Below are 17955 nucleotides of genomic sequence, written 5' to 3'. Positions count from 1 at the left end.
ATTTTCTCGGCCAATTTTCTCCAGCCATTAATCAAATTGTAGACAAAAAGAATTAAACTGAATTTGCTTTTTAAGCTTTCATATGTGAAAGCGACTTTCTCTACACTCTTATACATAGTAAGACCACGCTTTTTAGAGGTTATTTACCCAGCAGAGGACTAACAATTACCAGAAAAAATTACCTGCCTTCTGCAAAGATTCAAGTCAGAGATTGTTACACATTAAGAGAGCTGTTCTGACCAGGACCCAGTTGTTCGAAGGCCGATTAGCACTAACCGAGGGTTAAATTTTAACCCGGGTCTCTAAAGTTTTTTTCTTTTCATCAAAAGTATTTTCTCGGCCAATTTTCTCCAGCCATTCATCAAATTGTAGACAAAAAGAATTAAACTGAATTTGCTTTTTAAGCTTTCATATCTGAATTCAAATTTCCAACTAACACTGGGTTATCTTAGCCCAGCTTTGAACAACCCGGCCCAGCTTTATGTACCTGCGTTAGGTCGTGGGAACCCGCTTTTTATGAGCCTCTCAATCTCGACGAGTTCATCTAGAACAGCTTTTCGTCCAACCTTGGAAGAAATAGAAGAGATATTAAAAGGAAACAAATGTAAACTTATTGAACAACAAAAGATCTGAACAGTTCAACTCAACAACTACCAAGAGATTTCAAAGGAAACGGCAGTATTTCTAATTCGAGCTGTAGTAAAACTGAGTGCTTTTTTTTTTAGACAAACCTTAAGTATAGGTCCTTTGCTCACTCTTAGATCTTGGCAATTTACTCGGCCATATAGATTTCACTGAACACTTCAAGCTCTTACACTCATAATTTTCTAGCAGACTCCTAGTTTTCAGTAACGACAAAAGCAAAAAATGGTACTGGACATACATCAGAAGATTTTGTCATTTTCAAGTAAGACTGGAGCAGATCTCGAGCTTCATGGAGATTCTGGTAATATTCTTTGGTTGGGCAGGGGCTTTCAGTATCGGTCTCTTCAGTGGCTGCACATGCTTCAACATGGGCAAGATACTTGTAAACCTAAAACAACAATTGATGTACAACACAATTTTAAGACACCTAACTTTGGAGTCCGTGGACAAAAACTTTATGGTGTGACCATTCAAGAAGAACTTTCCTATTCTGAATTTCCTTTTTGAGGGCAAGGGTTTTATCACGTGCAAAATGAACTTTGTTGGGAATAGTTTATAATTCATGCGATGTCTTCAAATGTCTCATAACGACACCACAACCCTCAAGCCAAGTGCATCTCTGTTGGACATGCAGAGACAGAGGTGTGTATGATGAGGGAGGACTACAAAGAGTAAGATTAAAAAAGAGGATGTTTAATCACTCTGAAAGAACTTTTGGCCGAACTTTTTTATGCACCTTCGCCTTCTGTACTTTACCCCTTTTACTCTGGGTTACGGATTTTTAACTGACGTAAGAATTCACAATTTACATAATTATCCCAAGGTACAGCCGTGTTGATATTACCGTAAGCCCTTACGAGGAACACAGCAGTTTACTGTTTGAAGATTACCTGTGCGAGATTGTACATTCCTGGGGGAGTTTTGACTTGCTCAAACATTTCCATGGCGTCGAACAGCTTGCCCTCTTTCATCAACGCTCCACCGATGGCCAGGCGCACTGATTGGAGCTCTGCTCTCACATCATGCTCCTAGCGATAAAAGAGCCAATAACAGACAGGCCTGTTGAATGTGAGGCTTTTTAATGAGGTTAAATAAATATTTATTTAAAAGAGTTAACAACAAGGAGCGCGAGCGTGGTCAGCGGTCGGTCGTTTGGCTCAAGCGCGGTCAGCCTTGCTTGCATCACCTCCATGTGCTCAGTACAGTGTTTTCATGTAGGCCATTCTCTTCGTTTAGCCTTTGGATCATTCTTTTACCCCCATCCCTCCCCCCCACCCCCCTTAATTGTTCCACTGTTAATCAGTGTGACGGGTGCCTGGTTCCATTGGCGTGGAGGCTCATGGCTGGAGGGCGTGGGTTTGCCAGCCATGGGGGCGTAACTCTGTCTAGGGGCTGGCCGTGCCATAGGTGGGAGCCCCTGGACATCCCGGGCACCCACCTCCACTCAGCGACGCAGTTGTTAACAGTACAGTACAGGAAGTTCCCAAGAAACTCCGAGTGCTAGCACCAAGGTAGAAATGGGAACAACCAGGGGAAGTGAACAGAAAAATACTAGAGACAACAATATTTGTGTAGGTCAGACAAGGAAATTGTTCCCACCAGACAGGAAACTATTTATGCTCTGGGCAAGCAACATTTATGAGCTATTTGTCTGAATGACCAATGGAAATTCAAGTCCCGGAATTTCACAATGACGAAGAACGTTGAATCAAAAATAATAATTCAGACCAATTAAACAAAAACGGTCCGGTTTTGTATTTCACTGACCTGTAATGTGTCAAACACGTCAGGAAAGAGGGGCTTATCACAATACGGCATACTCTCATCCCTAAAAAAGGCAGAATTTTATGTTAACAAATATATAATTGAAATTAAAAACACAGAAAAAGGTCCAGTTTATAAGAATTAAAGAAGGAAGAAGAAGACAATAACTTGAAGGTCAGAGTTGAAAATACCGCGCTTTAAATTGTTGTCTTCTTTTTAGCATTCATCAGATTAAAGAGTACTGACGAGACAAAGAAGCTGGACTCCCAAACCAGCAAGCAAATGAAGATCTGCAGTTAGCCTGCATGCAAGCGCGCCATTTTGAGAATAGTGAAAAGCAATGGGTCATGTGACGTCTTTTATTCGTGCATAACGTTTCAAATATTCAGCTAGAGAGTCAGGCTGTCTGCTGCATATGAGCTACAACCCTTGACAAACTATGCTGGGGCACGTGATGCGTGACAGAGGTCCTGCTTGGGTAAAATTCTGACAAGTAATTTGGCCTCGAAACAGCGACAAAAACAGCTGAAATGACGACAAACGACAACAGATGGGTTGAAACTTTAACAGTGACGAAGTTGAGAACAAATGTAATAGTAAAATACCGACAGGGACATGGCCTTCCTCTCAATACAAGAAATGATGGGTTTTGAAATTCTGACCAGCGTGATCTACCCCCCCTCTAAGAGGGTTTCTTAGTGTCATTGTTATACCAAGTTTAGACGCGGCAATATGCCTCCCATAAAAAGAAACAAGCCAGCTGTCAGGCTTAAATCGAACATGTATCCTTTGTGCTCTAGAATGAGCAATGGTGATGCTAGATAGTTAGGATGCGTAGCTCACACAAACCTAGAGTATGACTTAGGATCACCATACTCTCCATTCACGAAGGTAACTGGTTCGAAATTTCTTTCTGACATAATACTATTATAACTGTACATTATACACAGGTGCTGCAGGAGATGGTGTTGGTGCTGGAAGAGAGGTTGTGGAAGAGTTTCAAACGTGTCAGAAATGCCCAAACACAAGCGTGCAAACAGAGTGGGCGGCAAACAACAGCTATACACAGAAATGTTAAAGAAAATATAACACACAAGATATCGCATAGTTAGGGGGAGGATAGAAGAACGACTGGAAATTCTTTGATGGAATGCAGACACCTTTGTGTGGTAAAGAATATTTAAGCGATTTAAAAAGTCACTCACTTTTCGAACTTTTCCAAAATGGCAAGGGCCTTACGCAGGTAATGCATACCCCATTTTTCAAGACTCTAGAAAAACAAAATAGTTTAAATGATACAAAGTTATAAAAAGCCCTATATATGGTGCATTAAAACTAGAAAAAGTTAAACAAAGTTGTAACGATTTTCCTATTCATGTATTTCAGCACTGATAACCTGTGCGGTAGTCTTCTTCAGAGTGAGTTGTATCACATCAGTTAGCCTGCGTAGCAGGTGCTTGGAAGTAGTGGGCGAAAGAGAGAACGGGCGCGCGCTAGGGAGACACGCGAGAGGTGTTACCTCTCCCCTCGCGTGTCTCCTTCTCTCGCGCGCGTTTTTTCTTGTGCCCACTACTTCCAAGCGCCTACTACGCAGGCTACAAATCAGTGAATAGTATTAAACTCTAGTTATTGACCTGATTGGTCAATTAAGTCAGGATGTTATTGATCGTCTGTCAGAATTAAGCCTGGACGTTATTGGCTATGAAGACTCTAAATGTCATTTGAGCATTTCAATCTGTGCACAATTTAATGGTTTTATTGTAAGTCAACTTGTTGGTTGTCTATTCATTGAAAAGAGTTTGTGTTCATTATTTCATAACATGCACAAAGACCTAACCCTGTAGTCATTCACTGAAGTGAATGCCACTACACACCTTCCAATGCTCCTCAAAGTACCAAGGGTTTTCACCACTACTCTTCAAAAACGATGCCTAAAATAAAAAATAAATATACTTTTGGTCAGTGTGTCGACTACATTGTGCATTTCCGAGAAAATTCTTCCAGTGGGAAAGTAAATTTTTGTTAGAACTGATATTGGCAGATTGAAAAGAGATTCACAAAATTAAATATAGACTGCAAAACAGTCCGTATTTTTGCGTATTCAAATACGCGCGAGCAGTCAAACAAAACGTCTGGAACGAGGCTGAAAACAGAGACGTAACGACTCTGGCGTAAGACTCTTACGCCACGCTTTACCGATTTTCTGTTTTTGAGAAAAAACCGAATGTTTTGCAGTCTAAATTAAATATTAAATTAATCTATTCACGACAAACTGACTTTCAGCACCACTACCACAAGCTTTGTCTTGTTTGGTAGAGTTAACTGTAGTACACACCTTAGATCCAAATGATTTTCCAAGGTAAATAAGCAGTTGAACATGCAGACCATGCCTTTCATCTACAGCACGTATCTTCTCTATGCCAAGCTGCACTGTGCGGCGAATTTTACCAGATTCTTTCAAGCTGCAGAAGGAAAAACGTTTTAGTGGACTCAAAATATGACAGGAAGCAAAAGAGAATGACAGCACGTTAGGGAAAAAAAAACAGTAATCTCTTAGTACACACTGGAGTGAGACTGTATGGGGCCCTGGGCATTTCTGCTTATTTTTCTGGAGTAAATGACACCGTCACCAATTCGTTAAAGGACAAGACACCTGGGATCAAGACACACCCCATATTCTTTGACCATTACTACCAATACATCTACACTGTAAAAAGTTTTACATCCCTGCATATTTGCTCTTAGCAACAAATAATACATTCACACTAAGAGGAGAAATTCAGGTCTCATAAAGAGATGCCCCCCTCATTTAAAAGAAGACAGAAAAGAGAACTTTCATTGTCCCATGCATCCCCCCCCCCCCCAAACTTTTTCAAATACATGTATCCCCATTCTTCTTATCAAATCCAGACCCAATTAATATGACTCCAAAAAGGGTATACCAACTGCTCTCCTAAAAAATATCACGTCACTGTAGGTTAAACAAGAATGTTCATATGATACAAAATTTAAGTATCATGTGCTAACAGGGTTCGTACCCTTTTTTGAACAAAAAATTCAAGGACTTTCCAACGACACATTTCCCATATTTCAAGGACTCCTTCCAGTGCAAAAAGAGCCTTGAGTTTACGTCTTTTTTTGTTCTTCCTCAACATAAGTAATTCTATCCCGAAGGTCTTTCTGTGGTTTGCTCCTATTCCTTTGGAGTTCTACTTAAATTATATAGTTAGCATTGAAATTCAAGGACTTTCCAGCACCAACTGCAATTTTCAAAGACTTTCAAGCTTTCAAGGTGCGTGCAAACCCTGTGCTAACCTGAATTTTCCTGTGTACAGGTTATATGCAGCCAACCACCACTCATTCTGAACTGGTAAACTAAGAGGACTGCACAGTGGCTGGGGAAGAAGTTGCGGCTCATAGTCTTCATAAAGAATGTCTTTGTCTTCTAGAACTCTTGCTGATGTAGTCCTCACCACTGCATAAACAAATGCCTGAAAAAGTAGAAACCCTTAGGGACCGTTCATTTTTTACGAGGTAGGGGGGGCTGGTGGGATTTGGGGGGGGGGGGGTCACCCCCCAAAAAACGGCTTAAAAGGGGGGGCCATCCCAGAAAAACAGAGGGAAGGGGGGGGGGTCACGCGAAATATTTTAGTTCATGTAGAGTTGACATCATGTTTTATTATTAAATAAAACTACATATAGAGAAGCAAGCAAAAGGTATATAAATGTATCAAAAACTTTTGTTCTGCGTTTACATGACAGCGTTCAGTTCCACGACTACAATTTTCAAAGCTAGGAAACTATCATTAAAAGATTCTTTATCAGGTTAGTGCTGTGCAATGTCTCTCTGCTCATGTTCCTCTTCGTCATCATTGTCAAGCTCTTCCTCATCACTCATGCTGCTGCTAGAGTCGCTTTCATTGTTTTCAGTCATAGCATACTCTTCAGGGTACATGAAGCAGCAATACACGTTACCTCTAACCTCTGGCTTGAGGTTTGTGATAATTCTGCTTCCTGCGGCGTTGCTGAAATGGTTTCCTTGCAAGAGCTGTGCAATGTACGCCGCATCTCGATCAAAAAGCAATTCGGAAACTTTCTCAACGTCGATGCACCCTTCAGGGACGGTAAGGCAAGGAGGATACAGGAGACATTTCGGAAGATCTTTACCTAGCGGGTTTCCGACACAAATACTATACACTTGTTGGACGTTGTATTCAAACCTTTTCTTTTTTCTTGAATTCGATTTTCGACGGTTTTCTTTTTTCTTCTTCCCTTGCTGATGCGGTCTCTGTGTAGGCCCTTGAAAATGCTACGAAAACTGTCTTTACTTTCTTCTAGTGTCTCTGTATCCCGCGTTACCTTTTGCACCTTAGCCTCGACGCACTTGATCTGCTTTGCATTGAAGTCGGGAGCAAATTCTTCTCATTGCTTCAAGATAAGCCCATTAGACTGGAAAAGCGTAGAATAATGTTCTTTCAAGGCTTTCACTACGCTTTTCAGCTGCCCAAGCATACTTTGGTGCTCTGTAATGGAAGAGTTATATCCTAGCTTGAGAAATTCACACGCTCTTTTCGAGCAGCCGTCTGCATTTTGGTCGGCAACCTCTTTTGATTGCAAAAGATCAAATTGCTGCGATCTTTCGGCAGTGAACCTATTCTTGAAAGACTGCTCGCTTTTGCCATTCTTTCTCATTTTGATTGTTTTTTTGCAAGGAACCAATCAAACCGCACCATTTTCGATCCTCCAAACAAACCAGGGTGGATATATAAACGCTTACCAAATCAAGCAATACGGAATGGTTCAGAATTCACCTAAACCATCCCACCACATACCAACTGATGAGAATTGTAAGATTTGAAACCACCGGTCTTGCTTGTAAACTTATATTTAACTGCAGACATTATGTAGCAGCACAAAGAAGCTAGTCAATTGAGTGGTAGAAAAACAACATGCTAATGGTGTTGGAAAATATCGAGCTTTATAATACTCTCCTATGATATTAAAACTACTAGTCACATTTACAAAGCGATTGAGTTTCAAAGCGACATTCAAAGGACACAGCATCATAATGTATTTAAATCACGCTTCTACTAAAGACGTGATAAATACACAAAACCAGTGTCAGATCTGGATATATTTAAAGACTACGTGCTGTGTACAGCTGAACATTGTTCTCTGAAATCGCGTTAACCTAAACTTTACGGAGATATTAAAAGCAGATACCCTAAGATAACAGCAGCTATGGAAAAGTTATTATATTTTTGAGTAGACAAATCTCATAAACGGGCTACAAATTCAACAGGAATATGCGCGAACTGAATAAATTTCTGCTGTACATTTAAAGGTTCTGCTCAACTTACACAATATTCCCTTGCTGAACATAAACTGTACCGAGCCGTATCTTGGTGCGCTATATAGAAGCTATAACATTGTTCAAATTTCAAACTGTAAGATTTCTGAAAGAGTTCTCCTCAATGGAGCAATATGTAAAAGGTTTTCAAAGGTTTCACGCCGGTGAAGATGTGCGGCCTGTCACCTCTTGCAAGTTTTTAATTCCATCAACTCTGGGGGTGAAGATGTTATCCTTGCCTTTATAGATGACGAGGAAGAAGTTGAGAGGCCAGCAACGACACGCTCTGGAAGATCCATAAAACGAAGATTGAAAATTGACTTTTCTTTCTTTTGATTCTCTATATTTTTTATGTTTGAAAAATAGTGAAGAAGTGCCTTAGCAAATGGACAGAATTTATTTTTTGAATTAAGAGAAGTGGCTGCTACATCTGTAGAATGAGTTGTTAACAACTTCACATTGAACAGAAAATACAAACCATATTGTACACTGCAAAATATATACATATCGGGTTTAATTATGATAATGTCTCTTTTGAAAGGGGGGGTCACCCCCCAAAAATGACTGTCTGTGGGGGGGCATGAAGAAAAATGAGGACTGAGTGGGGGGGCCATGGTAATTCGTAATGGGGGTTCAAAAAATTCCACCAGCCCCCCCTACCTCGTAAAAAATGAACGGTCCCTTACGTCAATGACTCACAAAGAGAGAAAAAAAAAATTCACTACGTACTCTGAAGGGAGTATGAAAATTGGTTACTTATCACCATCAAATCTGTGTGACTACAGTCACACCTCCCTTCCATGTGCAACCACCCCTCATAAGCGACTCCCTCCCATAAGCAGCCAATTATTAAACCAAAACACTGAAATCTTCCAAGTAAAATCATTACACTTGGAGCCCTAGTAAAGTTCACTGTACCACCTCCTGCAAGCGACTGCAACCTATTTTTTGGATGATGGCCTTAAAATTCTCCGTTATATTTATCCATCTGTAAGCGACCACTTAAGGCTTGGTTTGATCTGTATGTTCATTGTATGTACTACACTACTACGAAAATGGGATAGTGACAACATATAACTAAACTGCAAAAAATATAACTAAAATTAATTACAAAATTGTGTGCAATGGATTCTCTTCCAAAATGTAGCTGTGTAGGTAACTCCTGTAGTAAGAGACCCACTATGGTTCGAGCCTTGTAGGCATCCACCACCTGTAAACAACCACAACACTGATTTTTTTTTTTAGCAATACCTCAATGTCCCTCAAGCACAACATGTTGGGTGCAATTTGTTTCTCTATGTTTGGAACATCCAGCCTCAGTTCTGGGAATATGTCTTTCACCATAACACCAACTATAAAAAACACAGCATCAGTGAAAAATGGAGTTTGCTCACATACAGTACACTTAGTATTTGATGATTAACATGTGATGTCTCCGACAAACAACACCTGTAAGGATGATAACTTAAATGCTCAAGAGATGAGAAGGGGGAAAGAGGAGACAACAACCAAATAACAGTTTATACACAAAGTCACATACAAAGATGTGAAAAGTAATTACATAGGAACAATCATATCTCTGGTTGAAACCATAATGTATGAATATCAGTCAAGTAAAACCTCTTCAGCAGTACATTTAGTTTTGCATGGAACTTCTTTATGTCTCTAACAAAATGTTTTTGGGATTCCTCTTGTATCTTGATTGGAGATACTGTGAATGGGTCACTGTCTGCCCAGCAGTGAACCTACTAATTTGATGCCAGGACCCTGTTGTTCAAAATTTGGATAGCACTATTCACCAGATAAATCACTATTCAGTGGATAAGTACTACGGAAAACAATAGCACTATTCGGTGGACAGTAATTTATCTGGCAGATAGAATTAGCCACATTTTGAACAAATGGGCACTGGTGTCTTGTATGACTTTACTGTGTGCCTTGTACATATATTCCAAAGAAGAAAAAATCATGTAAGAGGATTTATTAATTCAGTTAAATAACATTATAACTATTATTATTTTCATACATACCTCCCGGTCTCATCTCTTTGTTAAACTGATACCAGTGTAATCCAACCCAGATTATGTTTTGCAGGCTACGAGGATTCTCAGTCACTGCCACTGAAGTTACAGGGAAAATGTTGTAAACAAAAAGAAGCCCTAGCCGATCCAGTAATTTTGGGTAAAATTTTCTATAATGTTTTATGGGAAAAGGAGATTGTTGTCCCAGCATAAAATGGATTTGAGAAACTACTGCTAAATCTGCAATGAAAACTGGTTCATCAATACTGTGTCAACAACTATCTTGCACAAAGCACTATACTGTAGGATCCACTACAACTGCAAGTTACATTACATTACTAGTACCCTGTATACAACGTCACCACTTACATGTTATACTAGTCATGCACAAACTTTCCCTCAACAAACTCAACCACACTATAAATGCATATAAATGGCTGACATCCTTTGGAGCGAGTGCCATGACATAAGTAATAAAACATGTCTGTATTTTGTCATTCTAGATGGGTGTAGTTGCAAGAGGCAATCAGTCATTGCTTGTGGGGCTCATTTAAATATATTTACAAGAAATGTATTATAAAGGAATATCAATAGGCTGGCAAAATAATTACAAAATGTAAGTACTAGAGCTAAATGTCAAATTAAAAAGTGAATACTTGTGTTGACCAGTATTTAATGATAATGCCAGTCTATTGCTACCTTCATACATTTCTAATAAATTTATTCCACTCAATTACACAACTTACCTTCATCCCAGCTAACAAGTTGTTCATTATCAGGAATAAATAACCCAGGACTAATAGATAACTCATCACTGACTGCCAGGAATGACTAGAACAACAACAAACATATTAGCATGAGTAAATTACAGAGCTCCACCCAGTGACTTTTTTCTGTAAAATAACTGTTTGAAAAAGCAAATATTACCCAGCAATTTCTAGAGTTCAAGAAATTAGGCTAAACATTTCGTTCCTAAGATATATGTAGTTTTTCTACCAATTTACCTATGACTTTCAGAGGTTGTATTTTTCACATTAAATTCTTGTTACCGAGATATTACTCCTGTTGTCTCTCACCTTTGCCAAATCTCTCTCGTCCCTGTAAACTGTGCTAAGAATTTCTTCCAGACCTTGTTGTGAACAGCAGTCTGAGTGGCAGGTTTCTATCCACGAGCCACCATGCCTGTCTCTTGTGGCAACAAGGAAGTGACCTAAAAATAAATACAACAGGAAGCAAAGGAAGGTGACTTGCCATTAATAATAGATTGTCCAGTTCCAGGAAACAGTCCAATTTGTTGTTACATTGTATGTGCAAACTGGAAAACTTAAGGTTAGATCTCTAGTCCAATCTCTCAAAAAATAATTCCTTTTTCTTACAAGGGTGGTCTTAGAATCCAACATCATGGCGTACAATGTTTATTATCCACAGATAGTCAATAAAAAATGCACTTTTTTGAGCATCCATGTATTTAGCAAGAAAGTAATAATTGGGGACACAATTTACTACATCTAACTAGAGATGGAACTGTCATTTTACATGGTCATCCAAGCCGTGTGAAGGTCAAGCCGCTTAAAGGGCAAAGGCAGTACCTTCATTTCTCAGTCACTTTAAGACCCTGAGTATTGGTCCAGCCTCAGGAATTGAACCCACGACTTCTTGTACTGCATTTAAGCACTCTACTGAGCCAATCCATTTAAAGCAAGGAAACATATCACTCCACAAATTAAGTAGCAAAATTTTACAGACGTTTGTATGGTGGGTGGCCCAAACTTGCCTAAACGTTTTTACTGACATTAAGGTGGTATTTCCAGTTTTGCTAACTGGTCACTAGTCAATGTTGAAAATATGGTGGAAAAGTCTATTATTGCATTTTTTTAAATTTTACAGTTCCTTGGGAAAGTTAAGGAGCCCACTACCCACTCACCAACTTGACTGAGTCTTGAGCACCCCATGATGAACCATTTGAGGGGATCCTTATTTTTAGGGGCTCTTGCAACCCATGGAGTTTTGGTCTCAGGTTCAGAGATGCTAACACTTGCAAGATAACATGCACATGCAAGCTTCAAGCCCCTTGGCCAGGTAACATATTCCTGCAATAAAGCAAGCAAGAAAAGTAGTCAACAAAAGGTTTGACAAAGGAACAATAATTACTATCCATATAGCCTGGACATTGACATGAAAACACACAACAGCCCACCACTTTTCAGTGACCACTGTTTTTAATTTCTTGAAGTTACAGGTTTTTTTTTTCAGTACTGGAAACATGATGATTCATAAAATAATTTCAGTATAGTAAGGTCATTCTGGCCAGGTTCATGGGCCCTTTATAAGCTAATTTATGTCCCCAATTCACTAACATACATGTATAGGTCAAGGCTCAAAATAACGGACAGCAGGTCGCTGGTCATGATGACCGGATCGGAGAAACCGTGATTTTGGCCGGTCAAATTAATGAATATTATAACTATTTTTTTGCCCATGGAATATCGAATTACGCTGGCAGTAGATCATTGTACGGCATAGTCGTTCAGGTGTTTGCCGGCAAGTTGGTGAAAAATTCATTCACACGTTGTTGAGTTCCTTCCGCGATTTTCGCCCGTTTTATGTCCGTTGATATATACCTTCAGTATCATCGTAGGGCGGTGTCGGAAGTCTCCAAGGTTCTTCCTATATCTGCATATCGGTGAAACTGGATCCTTTTCGTTGCCCGACACGTGATCGAAAGTCTCCTCCACAAAGAATAATTTCGTCGCTAAATATTTGTGGCAAAGAAGTTGATTTGGCAAGAAATTTGTTCCACAAACAGGGTATTCGTCATCAGAAGTCAATACATATACAGCAGAGCTTTCGTTTGGGTTGTCGCGCAACACTTTATCGCGAACGGCTTATCAAGAAGGAGGATTTTAAGCGCCGTGATGGGCGACATTCGTTCTCGATTAGCTTAGTTTTTATCAGACAATTCTGGAATCAAGTCTGCAAACGAGATCATGTTCGACATAACGAAATTATTATAATTAATCGATGTGCTGAAATTTATTCCCAGAGAAACAGTACAGGACAAGTGATCGATTAGCTAGTCCGAATTCCGTCGAAGGTGATTTTCACAATCCTCTTAAAAGTAGATGTGAAACGTTTGATGGACAAAAACTGTAACTCAACCTTTAGTTTTCTAACAAATAACGGATTATTGTTAGCGTATGTTTTCCCAAAGAAGGTCGCATTACTGATCACAGCAAAGCAGAATGTTTTTCTTTCAAGGGTTTAGTGCAAAGCAGCGAAAAAAGCCAAAGAAAGCAGCGAATTACAGCGTTATAGAGCAAAACGCATTAAGCGACAAGCACCCAAAAATGACCGGTCAAAATGACCAGCCAGACGAGAGTTTGACCAGTCAAGCCCACGATCAGGCCGGACATTGTCCATTGACTGGTGTTATTTTGAGCCCTGTAGGTATCAAAGGTCAAAATAAAATTCAAGTTAAAACATTTTCACCTAATTGTAGGTTGATTCTCAATTTCCTTTGTCTCCTAGCCCTAATTTTTCACGAATTAGGGCTATGAGAAAAAGGAATTTACTTTTGACCTGTAACATAGGCATAATGATACTGCTTCAGTGATGTTCAGTTATTCATACCCCGTTTCATAGTCAAGATGAAGAATTTACATGTAAACACTGTGAGACTAAAAGCACGCTTCCGCTAAAAACTCCCTATGCCATTGCAATAAAAATGCAACTACTGTTCTTCTGATAATATCACAGTTTAAGTAGATCAAGAAACTACATACATCTTTTGCCAGCCGAATCAATAGTGTCCCACAATGCATATACAGCTGTGCTTTCATTTCAGTCAGTGTGACATCCCACTCAGTGGGTCCACTGGAGCGGCCTGGTGTTTGACGAATTTTATGCTTATGTGCCATGAACACACAATGATCCAGCCTGAAAAATATTAAAAGCATTTAAACTAAGGAGATGATGAGCCTGATCACAGCTGTCACTAGGGGCCAGGGGCTGGGGATTTCCCTCGGCTACAGCGAGTATGACAATCAAAACTTTGATTCCCGGCTACATGTACTTTCATGGGAAACAAAAAACTATATAATGTAAATACAAAAAGAATATCTTAGAGCTAATAAATTTCCCACCTACATATGTACTAATGGCATATACCTAGTGACTTAAAATCTTAGTGACAGCCTTAACAACACAAGCCCACGTTTGATGTATTAGAATTATATAAACATGACTTTGAGGAGAAAATAGCAAATTTTTTACGACTCCACTGTCTCGCAATTCCCAGAAGGGACTTGAGCACAAAGAAAACCAAACAAATATAGAAACATGACCAGAAAGCTTAAGAGTCATTACATCAATTTAATATTGAACGTGGGCTATTCACTGGCACGTGACGTTAAAGTCAGCTCCTGGGAACTGTTCCAAAATATGGGAAGAGAGGTCAATGACAACAAACACTATTCCAAGCTTTGTTGCCAATTTTTGCAAACATGTCCTGGGTGCAAGAAGACCAAACTTCACTGGTTACACACACAACCAAGGCTCAAAGCAATGTAAATGACACTTTCAGATCTACACTGTAAGTAGCAGTAAATTTACTGTGGGGACAACTTTATCACAGCATTAAGGTTACAGTGTGTTTTTTACAAGGCTTATGTACACACTGGCCACATTTATGTTAGAGAAGAATCATTTGTCGTAGATTGATTTATTATCTGTCAGAGACAGATAAATCATCTAGATATAAGTTTGGTGTTCAATCAAATTTTGGGCCAAAATTAGTCTTCACTTGATTCATCTAAAAGCGTGTCTTAATGACAGCTATTATTTAGAACAATAATAATAATTTCATTTCTCAACCCTTACCTATAGAGAACATTGATGACCTCTCGTGTATTTCCTTCAGCTAGTTGAAGCTCCAAGAAGTGGCAAAGAGCAATCAAAAGAAATGAGTGTACATCCAAGACAGCATTGCTGCTTCCAATGATCTCACCTTTAATTGCTAAAAAAGACAAACAACTTGACTCATTAAATAGGCCATTTCTGAGGTGCCCCAAGCCTCCACTTCAGAGCGAAGCTTATTGAGAAGCTATTCACATGAAATTTTTTTCCCTTATGGAAATACGACTCTTTTTTCATAAAAAATGTTTTGAACTTGGCCTCATTTTGAAAATGAGAGTTTTTGGAACTTGGAAATGGTCTATTTTATAGTGATAGTGTTTATTAACTGGAGACTTGCAGTCTGACTGTCGGACGCACTAGATACATGTAAATGTACATGATGCAGCTGGTTAAAATCATATTCAGGTTAAAATTTTTTAACCAAGGTTGAGTCTCAATTTCCTTTGTCTCCTAGCCCCAAATCATGAATAATTTGGCCTAGGAGACAGAGGAAATTGAGGATCAACCTTGGTTAAAAAATTTTAACCTGAATTAAATTTTGACCTGTAAAACATACATGCAGAAACGGACCTTCAGAAGAGAATCCACGATATTCAGTCATCAGAACTACTAGGGTTACCGGTAGTTACACGGGTCATACAATGTATTTACATTTGTGTAGGCAAGCCGTCAAACCAGTATGAATGAATATGGTAAGTGTACTTACCCTTGTCAAGAAAGGCAAGGTATTTCTACAAAGGAAAATAATAAATTGTGTTAGTGACACAGTAAAACTGAAGAATGCACATGTACATACTGCCAAGGTAAGAAGGGCATGTTTCATGAAACACTGAACGAAAATGGAGCTGGCCACATAGTTTTAAACTGACAGAATATTTTTGTCTCATTCTTTCATATTTTTTAAAAAATATCATGAACTGTAATGATGCTAAATTCCTCTACGTTCTCTGTAGAATAGAACAATCTCTATATGAAATAAATAATGATTCCTTTTCCATTTTTCTATTTAAAACGTTCACAAAAGCCCACATCTGACAAGCTGACAAACCTCAAATATTTCCACACAGCAAGCCACCCATTCTAAACTGTCCTTAAAAGCTTTTGTCTTCCATACAGCCACACAGTGAGAAAACGCCTCATCAAGACGCCCTGGAAAGTCAATATGATAAGAATTAAGCACTTACAGTGTTAAAAAACTGGAACAATCAGCAAGTTTTACATCCTTGGAGCCAGAAAAATGTCCATTTAGGAGAGATGTCCCCTCACGTGATATTAAAAAATTATTGTTTGTATGTTGGTAGGACTATGGCTATGGCGTAAGCCTCTACTTACGGGCAATGTCTATTAGCAGAGTCTTTGTGTATCTCTAACAACTTATGATAGAACTTTTGATTTCACACACCCTTCTTCCAGATCATAATTATGTATGTTCAAATGTTATTAGTATTATAAGTTTGTTTTCAGTAGGAAGAGTGCATTCTTATGACAACAAAGATTATACTGCGGATGCCACTTGACAAAGTTTTTCATATAAAATGCAGAACCAATTCAAGACAAATTGTGGATTTGAAAAGGTATCACTTCCGCCAGGAAAGCTGCAAGACCCTGTCTCCAATACATCATAGATTTTGACCAATACTGTTATTGTTATACATAATATGGAACCTAACAAAGTCGCAGAAAAAATGTCGCAAACTTTGTCAAGTGACAATGCTTGCACTGTCTATTAAAGCTAAATTTGTTTATAACTTCCTTACCTTGTACAGAATAAAGCTTTACCAGCCTTATATGCAAGTTGGCATCTCTTGGTCGTTTACTCTAAAAACAAAAATGCATCAACAAAAAATGTTATAATCCACAAGTCAAGAAAACAAAGCTAGAGGCTGATACTAGTTAAACTGCTGGTATTTATTTTAGTTTATTACTCTGGAAAGGGATGGCATAGAAGAAAGTGTAACAATTAAACTCAAAGGTATGATGCATCAACCTACAGTACATGTATGAAATCCAGGGTGCCTGGCCCTATGTTTTTAATGAAAAAAGCTACATTTTCCTTATCATCCAATGGCAAAATTTACATGTAGTTAGTCACCAGCCTCTTTCTAAGTGCTGCTAAAGACAGCCTTGATTAGCACTGATCCTTGATCTTCAATTTTTTATTAGACAAGCCATTTTATTGTGGCTTTTTAACAGCTGCATGTATGAAAGAAATAACTTGATCTTTCTTGTCATGTTTATTTAATGTGACCCCCTGAAATCAAGAGTTCCACACAGTTCACCAGTGATTTTAACACTCTATCAGAAGGCCAGAATTCTGCAGAGTGAAATTGCAGGATTCCAGGAAAACAGGGCTGTCACTAAGATTCTGAGTTGCCGAGTATGTACAATAAGTAAGCGAAGAATTGTTCAGTTGGAAAGTTTTTTTGGTTCAATGACTTTTACTTTCTTTATGGCTTGGGGGTCATGCCCATTGCAGCCGAGAAAATTTCTGGCCCCTGGCCTTAAAAAAAGCTCATAGAAAACCACACTTGTCTGGCATATTCCACTGTGCTATTTTGTTACATGTAGGTCACAGTAATATTATTATTATTTTGGACCTTCCAGTACTGCTGGAATTGAATTAATCAGAATTAAAATCCTTGATAAAAAGGAACTCACAAGTTCTTCAGATATCAGGTCTTCTAGGGCTTCACAGTCCACCACCTCAGCTGACTCTAAAAGGTGAATCTACATGTACAAACAAAAGGGCATTAAATTACAACAAAATGAACAAAAACAAAAGGGCATTCAATTTTTATACAATACAAAAAAGAAAAAAGACAAGAGAGAATTTATTACAGAGAAATGTTCTTCAACACCAACAATTCCTTGGTTATGCTAAGCCTCTTATCAGCGACATTTGCTGTTGTTCACAGCCTCTTTTTGGTGAGGAGAGGGAATTACAATGGTTTGTAGCACTACAAAAAATAATGACAAAATGCTGTCCCTCTTTATGAGGTCTCATTTAATTTAAAACAAAAATTAACAACCCAGTTGAACACAAACACTTAAGCTGTACCAAAAAGTCTCAGGCTTAAGAAATAACTCTTTCAACTTATTTCTTGACATATTTTGGGCAGCCAAGGACTAAATCAGTTGTCACAATCAAATAATGACAATGTGAAAAGCCAAGATTTACAAGTTATGCCTACCCTGAGTTGAAACACATCTGGATGGCCAGGGAATAGACGAGCTCCTCTATCTGCCCAAGCCTACAAAATA

At 38.8% G+C, this 17955-nt stretch overlaps 1 protein-coding gene across 4 annotated transcripts in view; it reads right to left on the bottom strand.

Moving 5' to 3' along the window:
* LOC140950475 (E3 SUMO-protein ligase RanBP2-like) overlaps window positions 1-17955 on the bottom strand; it is a 34423-nt gene that overhangs the window by 11087 nt on the left and 5381 nt on the right. Inside the window, exons 5-24 of one of the 4 annotated variants that reach the window (XM_073399707.1) lie at window positions 17886-17945; window positions 17353-17421; window positions 16452-16512; window positions 15743-15843; window positions 15401-15425; window positions 14659-14794; window positions 13563-13716; window positions 11705-11870; window positions 10857-10990; window positions 10527-10611; window positions 9790-9879; window positions 9011-9111; window positions 5725-5900; window positions 4745-4871; window positions 4284-4340; window positions 3615-3679; window positions 2413-2473; window positions 1536-1673; window positions 884-1033; window positions 488-566 (exon numbers count right to left, since the gene is read on the bottom strand). In XM_073399707.1, the coding sequence (XP_073255808.1) occupies window positions 488-566; window positions 884-1033; window positions 1536-1673; window positions 2413-2473; window positions 3615-3679; window positions 4284-4340; window positions 4745-4871; window positions 5725-5900; window positions 9011-9111; window positions 9790-9879; window positions 10527-10611; window positions 10857-10990; window positions 11705-11870; window positions 13563-13716; window positions 14659-14794; window positions 15401-15425; window positions 15743-15843; window positions 16452-16512; window positions 17353-17421; window positions 17886-17945 (2035 nt within the window). Of the gene's footprint in view, window positions 1-487; window positions 567-883; window positions 1034-1535; window positions 1674-2412; window positions 2474-3614; window positions 3680-4246; window positions 4341-4744; window positions 4872-5724; window positions 5901-9010; window positions 9112-9789; window positions 9880-10526; window positions 10612-10856; window positions 10991-11704; window positions 11871-13562; window positions 13717-14658; window positions 14795-15400; window positions 15426-15742; window positions 15844-16451; window positions 16513-17352; window positions 17422-17885; window positions 17946-17955 lie in introns of those variants that run through there. The other 3 variants (XM_073399708.1, XM_073399709.1, XM_073399710.1) reach the window with 3 other exon arrangements.

This window comes from Porites lutea, chromosome 10 (assembly GCF_958299795.1).
Source record: "Porites lutea chromosome 10, jaPorLute2.1, whole genome shotgun sequence".
NCBI classification, from domain to species: Eukaryota; Metazoa; Cnidaria; class Anthozoa; order Scleractinia; family Poritidae; genus Porites; species Porites lutea.
The sequence above is the reverse complement of the archived record's forward strand: the minus strand, read 5'-3'. Positions and strand labels throughout refer to the sequence as shown.